Raw genomic sequence first — 10,103 nt, 5'->3', positions numbered from 1 at the left:
TAATCGTTGAAGCGCCACCTGTAAATTTTAATAGTAAGCTATGATGTTATTCTGATCCATGCTGATTGATGAATGCTTTTCATGACAAGAGGTGGCGCTATTATAAATATATTGAACATATAATCAACGTAAGTTAAAATTGTTTTATGTATTTAACTTAAATAAAGGTAAATACGATTTATTACAATGATTATTACATGTTTTTAGTAGTTTCCTGTAAAAATATTGTTTGTTGTAAAAAAAAATTGCCAGGTTAGTGAATAAACAATGTTGATTTATTTTTCATCTGGCATCCCTAACCAGGTCAATCAAATCTAGGAAGTGCAGGGATTTTTTGCGGAAAAATTATTTTAAATATATTTTCAATGAACTTAGATTATGTTAACTGACCATCGCTGCCGAATTTCTTTAAAAATGATTCCAAGATAAGTGTATGTAATGTGCTATATAAGTGTATGCTTTAAAAGGATAAGAAAAACAGGTGTGCCGATATAATAATAGCGCATAGACCTTTAAAATGTAAATCTCTTTCATTTTACATATAAAGCAAGAAATGTGCCGTGTAATATCAATATGTTACAAAGCATATACTTTGGAGGCGTTTGAATATAAATGTTGATGTTGAGTGTGACCCACTTATGTACGTATAGGTGGGCTGACCTCCGAATGCGGACTTTGTGAAATGTTATTTTTAGCAGCTTTGCAGATTATTAAATATTTATAAACTTACTTCGCAATGCACATTTGGAGATGGATAATTGCAGATAAACATCTTCTGATCTGCGTATATAGAAAATAGGTAAGTTTTCTTTGTATTTTTATTTCGCTAATGCTATAAATATCTTTGTTCTATTTCCATCATGTCAGTTAAGTCTTAATTTATTTTTAGAATAGTTCAAGGAGTACTTAATTTTGATGAATCATTATTCCAAGGAAGTTATAATATTTTTATGGTACTGTGACCTATTGAACTTGCCTAGACATTATAATATCTCACCATGGTTATTTGAACAAATAAACAATAATACATTTTTAAACTTTTATTCATTAGAAAATATAAGGATTTTATTTATACGCATAGTTGTTTTTTTTTTTGAGTTTTAATTATTATATTATTAGTATGTAGGTTAAATTATAAATACTGTTTATTTGATTGTTGTTTAATTATTTGAATAAAAATATAGTTAATGAAACACATCACACACAAAGTTATTATTTTCTGTTTTTATTAAGTTTATTATACCTCTTTACCTTCAACCCTGAATCTCAATCTGAAGCTGAGAGGTTAACAAATGAGATGTTTTTTTATAACATATTATATTTACATTTACTTCCTTTCTTTTTATTTACATTTATATTCTTTCAGATCTAAAACTAATGTAGTTCAAGAAATCAGACAGTGAGCCAATCTTCCTAAAAGGGATCAATTTACCATAGATAACGAAAACAGTGATTTTACAATGTCAATACATTTTGGCAACGCTAAATGAATTCATTAGAATTTGTTAATAAATTTTGCATTATGGTCACTTAGTCTGTAGAATATAGAAAGTTTGTTGTGGGCCCTATGGCCTAAGGCCGCGTTCACACGGCAGTGATGAAGAAGCAAAATGTACGCACGCTATCGTTAATTGTGTGTACATTTACTTATTTACTTGTTGGTGCCGCTGTCTTTGATGCACTTGAATCTACCACTGAGAGAAATCGATTTGAAGTTTTACAAGGTAAGCCATAATATCCATATCCTGTGAGAAGTCTCTTTTAAATAGATTTTGTCTTTGAAGCAAAATAAACAATATATCATTGTTCTAATGGGAATAAGACTCTATATTACCAACTAAGTTAAACAGACAATGCATATTAAGGTACATTTAATACATTCCAGCCATAGAAGGCATGATAATACGCAAATACAATATATCAGAAGAGGACTTCCGTGTAATGGAAACTGTTGTTCTGAAGTCAGAGCCACATAAGGCCGGGCAGCAGTGGAAATTCACAGGAGCTTTCTACTATGCAACTACAGTGTTGACTACTATTGGTGAGTGAGTTTAATTGATGAATGAGATGAATTTTCTTATTAAAAAGTGAAAACTAGTTTGATAGTGTACATGTGACTTTACTGTATTGTGTGAAAGTTGAGTTTGCAATGCATCTTGCGATATGTTTTGAATTAGTGCTAATGAAGGCTTCATATATTTTTCAAGAGCTTCATCTCACAGGCGTCTTAATTGCGCTTTAAAATACAAATGTGGAATTTTGAACAATGCACTTGAAGGCGATAGAAAAAAATAGTTGTGGTTTTAAAACATTTTACTACAGTAGAACTCCAATTATTCGAACTCCGACTATCCGAATCGCCGATTATCCGAAGTGCGTTATTATTCTTCCCCCCGCGAAGCCAGTGTTTGCGCGTCAAGTCTTGACTTGACTTGTCTTGACTTGCCGTTGTGCCTACACTGACTTCCCCCCGCGTGTGTTCACCGTCAAGCGAATGCGTGACCTAGCTGCCCGAAAACGGTTGAAGACCGCAAAACAGCTTACATTGACGGAGATGTTTAAAAAAACAAATATTTTTATTTCTAAACTTGTACATAAGTACATTTTATTTATATTTAAAACATGTGAAAATTTCATGTTTCTTTCATTTAATTCAATAAAAAAATAGTGCAATATCAAAACGTAGCTTTTATTCTCTCCAATGGCAATTTTTAAAAAAAAAATCCGACTATCCGAATATTTGATTATCCGAATGGGTCCCGGTCCCCATTAATTCTAATAATTGGAGTTCTACTGTACTTTTTTATTTCCGCATTTAAGAAAATATTTATTACTTTCGCATATTCTTAATAAGATTGTGTGTAATTCTTAATGGGATGGAAATGTAGGTACCCCCTTAGATAACTGAGAATGACATACCTGTTACCATAGTACTATTTGCTAAAATATATATTCTAGGCTATGGACATTCAACGCCTTCGACGATAGGTGGAAAGTTATTCACGATGTTTTACGCTATTGTGGGTATTCCACTTGGGCTGATCATGTTCCAGAGCATCGGTGAAAGGGTCAACAGACTTAGCAGGTAGATTATGTTGAATTTCTATAAATGTTGAATAACAACTATGTTTTTAAGACGTTTTATATAAAAACATGTATACTTTTCAGCGTTATTATAAAATCTATAAAACGAGCAATGAACTGCCGGCAGACGCAAGCCTCAGAGGTGGATCTCATATGCGTGGTTACAACTCTCTCTTCTTTAACGATAGCAGGTGGAGCCGCGGCATTCTCTAAGTTTGAGGGCTGGAGCTACTTCGACAGTGTGTATTATTGCTTCATCACGCTTACTACCATCGGTAAGTTTAAATGTTGGCTATTTCGACTATGTGTTTGCGTGTTGTTCCCACGAGAATGTAAGTGCGTGCTCCTATTTCACCATGCCTCCTTCTGATACAGGACAAATCTTTGTTTTTAATCTATGTTATTATTATTTATTACTTAAGATGTCATGTGGAGCATGGTGTAATAGTTGCAGCTCCTTACAAACATTTTGTAAAACAAAAAAAATGGCGATTAAAAAGAGTGGCGGAGAGTTTATTGCCAGTTCTTCTCTCCCGTTCTACGCCCTTGATTTGAGAACTGGCAGTAAATGTAAAATTAGAAGCATTAATATGTATTTCTTTACTGACGAGTCAGATTTTTTTTACTTTTACTATAAAGAAAGTGTATATGATTTCTCATGACTGATTTAGACACAATACTGGCTGTCTACACAATACAATAATAAACAATTTGTCAAACTTGCTTTGTTCTATAACTCACGGACAATCTCTATTGCGCTATCCATCTAGAATCGTGATACTAGATGAAGAACAGAGTTTTACGTTTTCATATGGGGTAATTGTAAATATAAAGGAATCTTTTTTTTTATAATAGCATGCCAATAACAAATACGATGCTGTAAATTACGATTATCTGAGTTGAAATATTTTTAATCGTAAATAATATCATTAATTAGGTTGTGGTGTTCTGACTGCCAATTTTCTAACTAGTGCTGTCGTTGATAGAGTCGCAATCGCAAATTATATTTTCCCCGCTTCGGTCGACTACCACATTGGTTATGTTTCTGATGCGTACATTGTTTAAATTCATGTTGAGATTTTGGAATTCAAAAGGTTTTTAATTTTTTTGCAGACTCTGTATAACCATGCAGTGCCAACACTGCTCACACATACAACACAGAGTCTTAGGTTGGCCTATTGGCTTTAGCATGCGATGCTTATCCTTCAGGTCGTAGCTTCGAAACCTGGCTGTGCACCAATGGACTTTTTATCACACACTCGCTCGTGCGGTGAAGGAAAAGATTCGGTAGCGAGCGATTGAGGGAGAGTGAGAAGGGCTAATTACCTTATAGAATTCTATATTTATTTTTAAAATTTCGTAAAGAGAATTTATGAAATATTAGTATTTTATATTTTATGCAAAATAATTTATTGAAATCTCAAATGACGAATTGTAAATTAAAATGATTATCGAAGAAATAAATTTAAAAAATTAAATTGATTATTTGTATTAATTTTCGACACTTTTAATATTTTAATGACAATTAAATTTATTAAATTCCTAACATATCTTCCTTTTTCCCTCCCTCTAAGTCTCGGAAATCTAAAGTTTTAGATTTGTATAAATATGAACAAGACTTAAAAATTAGTTTGCCGAAGAAGTTTCACTTCTGACATGTGTACTTTGTACGCACTTTTTAAATTTAGTATTGAATACATTTCAGGTTTTGGTGACATGGTCGCTCTTCAAAAGGACAACGCGCTAAACCGCAAGCCGTCCTACGTGATGTTTGCGCTGATTTTCATCCTTTTCGGCTTAGCCATTGTGGCGGCGTGTCTCAATCTCTTAGTGCTGAGATTTGTCACGATGAATACTGAGGATGAGAAGCGGGATCAACAGCAAGCTGAACAGGTTCGTGGAGTTAAAATCTCTTGTAAAATGCTGATTTTAAATGAAATTAGTAATATTTATCTTTCTTTAGGTTTAGGTTTAGAGACTTTATTTCTCAAAAAAGACAAAAAAAATGTCACTTACATGAGAATAATACTTTAGATTAACATAACATTGTAGTCGTTCTTAAAAATAATCACAATAAAATATAGCCGTACATGCATAAAATAAAAGTAACCAAAGAAATATGGATTAAAAGTAATTATAAGAAATGAATTTAAAAGTAATTTTGTCTAACATATTCACTTAGAAGTAATATTTTTTATATCTTTCATTCATTCTTTCTTAAATCTTTCATTTATCAAAATAGCATCGTGACTGATGAATGGAAAATTATTTTTGTTTAGTTTTAGTTTTTTGAAGGGAAGTCAAAATTCACAACTTAAATGTCAAGTCACTTTGAGTTGCTAAATCTTTAATTAGTTTTTTTTTCTTTTTGTTCATTGCTATAATATTGTAGCTATCTAGAATATACTGAAACCTATTTAACGGTTACTAAAAATGGTACGTTTTTAGAACTACTTCTAATCAATAATATTCCAGGCGCAACAAGTGGCAGTTCGATTGGAAGGTGACGTAATAACAGCTGATGGTGACGTACTCAGGGGCGTGTCTCGCGGCACACGACTTCCCGCTACGCCGCGGATGATTACACCTGGTACTTTTGCTTTATCTCAATTGTAGGGGTTTTAAAAATTTCTCGAAAACATTCTGATGTTGAAAACGATATATTTCTATGAGGTAGCATATCACTATAATTATTAAATTGCTCGTTCGAATGTCCATGCGTAGCGAAATTACATAATATATTATGAGTTCAGGTTATCTGTTGTGCTATCAAAAAATAACTAAGCCAAGTCAAGCAAAAAAGCGACACTACCATATAAGATTTATAATATTGATATTTTTACTATGTATTTGCGTGTTGTTCCCACGAGAATGTAAGTGCGTGCTCCTATTTCACCATGCCTCCTGCTGATAGAGAGCAAATCTTTGTTTTTAATTTATTTTATTACTTAAGATGTCATGTGGAACATGGTGTAATGGTTGCAGCTCCTTACAAACGTTGTGTAAAACCAAAAATTTGCCGATTAAAAAGAGTGGCGGAGAGTTTATTGCTAGTTCTTCTCTTCCGTTCTACGCCCTTGATTTGAGAACAGGCAGTAAATGTTATATTAGAAGCATGTAGTATATTTCTTTTTTGACGTTCATAAGTGTACCTATATGAATAAATGATTTTTTACTTTTATGGTCACTATTGGTAGGTTAACTACGTAATATCTTTAGACAGAAGGTCCCTTCAGCAGGTACTGAATAAATTGATCGACTTGGTATTACATTGATAGCACATCTCTTTACGGTAGAACTGCGTTTGAAGATTTGGTTTTTGCCGGTTATTTTTTGGGTCTGCATAAGATTTACTTTTAAACAGTTCAGTCATGGATAAAAATTAGATTCTAGAATCATTTACAAATCGTAACGAAATATGTTCAAAATTAGTATTACTAAAATTCGTTTGAATAATTGTTGCAGGAGATTCGTCAATGATGCCGCTATATTCGGAGGAGGAGTACGCGCCCAGCGTATGCAGTTGTACGTGCAATTGTTTTGGTCATAACTCGTAAGTCCAAATTTGTACTAAGTTTTTAAATATATGTAAACATATTTTCCTATACAAACTCTTTTTATATTTTATTTTTCTTCTTTGCCGTCTGATGGACGATGTTTAATTTGTCACTTGACATAATAGATGTAAGATGTTTTAATTTTTTCATTATATTATTTTATTTTATAAAACCTAGAATATAGGCTTTAAATGTTGTTTCTTTTGTATTCACAGAGAAACGCAGTTGCGCCTTATTTATTCCCAGTATAAGCGATTGATACCATTATATATATATGTGCTGTCTTTAATGTTTACCTTATTTTGTAATTGCTGTATTGTTTTTCAGCTTCTTCAGACTTAATTAATGGTTGTCATACATACACTTGTATTGTAAAGAAAAGACAATTTGTATAACAATTTTGAAAAAACTAATATTTCTATTCGATATTCATAGCTTTTCAATTGTTTTAATGGACCATCAAAAATTTCAGATCGGTACCATACCGCGATCCACTATCACCATCAAACATGCGCCAAATACCGCGTTATAGAGGCAATATACCTCGTTATATCGAGAAATCTGCCTCAATATACAACTCACAAACCCTCCGTCTCCACTCCGCTTCCGGGTACCTCTATATGAACGCTAAGAACGAATTTACAATCGAGCCAGAAGATTTCCAAGAGTTGGTCGCGAGACGGCGAAAACAATTGCGTAGGGGAATGAGAATGTGCCAATACAGCCCTCAAAGCTCATACACAAATATGCACGAGCGAAGCAACGATCCATTGGTCGACGACTATTACTCGGAGAGAAGTAATTACGAGAAGAAAAAACTTAAAAAGAACATTGACAGAAATGTTCGACGTGAAAATTATTTCTACGACGAGGCAGTACTGCATTTCGACGATGAATACGCGTTCGATGGATCGATAATTTTTGCTAAAAGGAGAAAATCTATTGATAAGGACTTGTTATGCGATGCACGATTCCAGTCGGAGAAAGTGTCGATTGATAGCTTTGGATACTTTTTGAATGACACAGATTGCTTTGTTAATGATACATTGACATTGAGTAGGCCCGCTCATCGGGCTAGTATCTGAAGATTCTGTTCTTAGTAACGTTTTATTTAACTACAGTTCCTTAGGGAGCATTCAAGTATTACGTAACATATTTTTTTCCTTTTGTAAAACGTTACGATGCGGGGCGGGGATTAAATTACGCGTTATTGTTAATATTTTTTTCGACTTACAGCACATAATAGTAACTAAAGAGTCACTAGGTGGTCACGAAACGTTTTACTATACTTGTGTACTGAAAAACGTTACGGCGAGTTACATGGGGGGGGGGGGGGGGGTCAATAATCTCCAAAAATTGCGTTACGTAATGAACGCTCCCTTAGTAGAAACTGTTGTTAAATAAAACGTTTGTCGTCTCAAATTCATTTTCAGCCTTTTAAATTAATTTATGATTTTAAAACCCAAAATTATAATTTGTATATTTTTTGTCCTGTGTCTATAGCGGAATGGTAACTCAAAGTATGGATTCGAATCGTAAATCTAACAGTGCCAATTAAGTGAAAATAATTTAAGTATCTTGCATAGTTAAGCGAATCAATGCTTACGTCGATTTGTCTGTGAATTTTTTATTAAATATCCATATTACACAAACATTAATTAGCCACAGTTAGATTGTCTATATTACACTGTTTTGTCTACTTCAATGTTCCACAAGATGGCGCTTAAATATATATTTTGTCTATTTTAAAATTTCTTCAAAATCTGTACTGCAGACTAATTATTGGACACATTCACATATAAATCGACTTAAGCAAATTAGTTAGTATTGAAAATGGGCCAACTAATTATAAAGACTCGATTTTCAAGTATAGTAATAATTTATTAATTATCTAAGTATTAAAAATTAAGAGCTTCGCGGTGTAGATATTGTATAGAAATGTGCTTCGCATTTTACTTTCTGCGGACATACTATATTTTCCTATAGCACCCTTAATACTTCATAATAAGTATACGTCAAAACGAAATTGACACTTTCCATACATTTTGTATAGTCCTATTCGGTCTATGTGGACGTGGCTATATTTCGAACTAATTAGATCCACAAACATTGCATTACCTCAAAATATCGTTTTTTTTTTTAATTATGAAAATGTCTTAGCTCTTCTCATTAGACTTGCAGAAGTTGTAATCGCAGCTTAAAGTACAAACTTTACATTATATATTCTGAAAATTACTTTTATATCTTTACAGATTAGGAATTTTCTCACAGATTATAATAATTTGAGATAAAGTTGAATTTCGTAGAGTTGCCAAACTAAAAATCTTCATATATAACGTATATTTATTATATATATTGTCTATGGTAAACAATAGTATGCCCGTAGATATCCGACTCCCTGGTTCCTTGACCACATTAGATATTACTAAATAAGTAAGAGCACGAAATCTTATCGCCAGTCTCAATAATACCCGTTATTAAAAACTTTCGAAACCAAACGAAATTGTTACAATGTTGGGATTGGCCAACAGGAAATTGTTCTAGTCATAGGGACTGAGAATTTTGGTTAAGTCAATACTAATTCTTGTCCCTGAAAAGTGTTTTTTTTTAATATTACAGTTTTAAATAATTTTTCTACTCACGTCAGGGTAGATTACGTAGTGTAAGGTTCAAGAGCGAAGGAAAATGTTTATATGTACTTCAATATTATGTTTAGGGCTTTTCGCCATCTTCATTTAAAATAAAAATGTATTTCGACTAAGGGTGTTACTACACCAATCGATCGATCGTTAATCGATGTCATCGATCAACATCGGTCGACGTGGATCGATTGGTTTGGAAGCTTTAATTGATCGACGGATACCGGTCGACTAACCAATCGATTGCCAGTCGATGGCATCGGTCGACGTAGACCGATTGACCCCGGCTATATTCCATCAGTTTCTTTCGAAATTCACAAGAGGACGCGCTATCGATTGGTCTGGTAGAAACTATCGATCGACGTTGACTAATCCATTCTACCATCGATCGATGGCATCTATCGACTATCGATCGCATCTATCGACTATCGATCGATTGGTGTGGTAACACCCTTAGGTACTTGAACAGTGAGAGATTTGAGGGATATGACAGTTAAAGAAAACTGAAATAAAAGTCGATTTTAATTTGGAAATTTATATGAAGATGGTGATAGCTGCTGCTGATATTTTCAGTTTGACTGAATTGTTTTTAAAGGTTTAACCATTATACGTGGTTCTGAAATATATTGAGGCCCGTATTCGAATCTAAAAGTGTGAAAATTGCAGTAAGCATTCCTTGTTATGTTATAACTTATAACATAGTAGAAATCACTTATAACTTATAAGTGATATCTACTCTCTCAAGATATATTTTAGTATAACAGTAAGCCAAATTTCCAGTATTAAAATGTTAACGCTTGCAAAAAGCGATTTTTTTAATGAT

The 10,103-nt window shown here is 33.1% G+C and overlaps 1 protein-coding gene across 1 annotated transcript; it reads left to right on the top strand.

Annotated features, from left to right (window-relative positions):
• The first annotated feature begins 283 nt into the window (after nucleotides 1-283).
• On the top strand, nucleotides 284-7,842 carry LOC125057479 (two pore potassium channel protein sup-9-like). Its single transcript, XM_047661204.1, has 9 exons — nucleotides 284-799; nucleotides 1,367-1,724; nucleotides 1,886-2,041; nucleotides 2,959-3,085; nucleotides 3,169-3,359; nucleotides 4,790-4,977; nucleotides 5,560-5,674; nucleotides 6,550-6,637; nucleotides 7,114-7,842. Exons 2-9 carry the CDS (start codon nucleotides 1,598-1,600, stop codon nucleotides 7,724-7,726), a joined length of 1,605 nt encoding a protein of 534 aa, XP_047517160.1. The 5' UTR covers nucleotides 284-799; nucleotides 1,367-1,597; the 3' UTR covers nucleotides 7,727-7,842.
• The last annotated feature ends 2,261 nt before the right edge of the window (nucleotides 7,843-10,103 follow it).

The sequence above is a fragment of the Pieris napi genome, chromosome 16 (assembly GCF_905475465.1).
Source record: "Pieris napi chromosome 16, ilPieNapi1.2, whole genome shotgun sequence".
In the NCBI taxonomy this organism is placed as follows: Eukaryota; Metazoa; Arthropoda; class Insecta; order Lepidoptera; family Pieridae; genus Pieris; species Pieris napi.
Note: the sequence above shows the minus strand (reverse complement) of the source record. Positions and strands in the feature narration are given on the sequence as shown.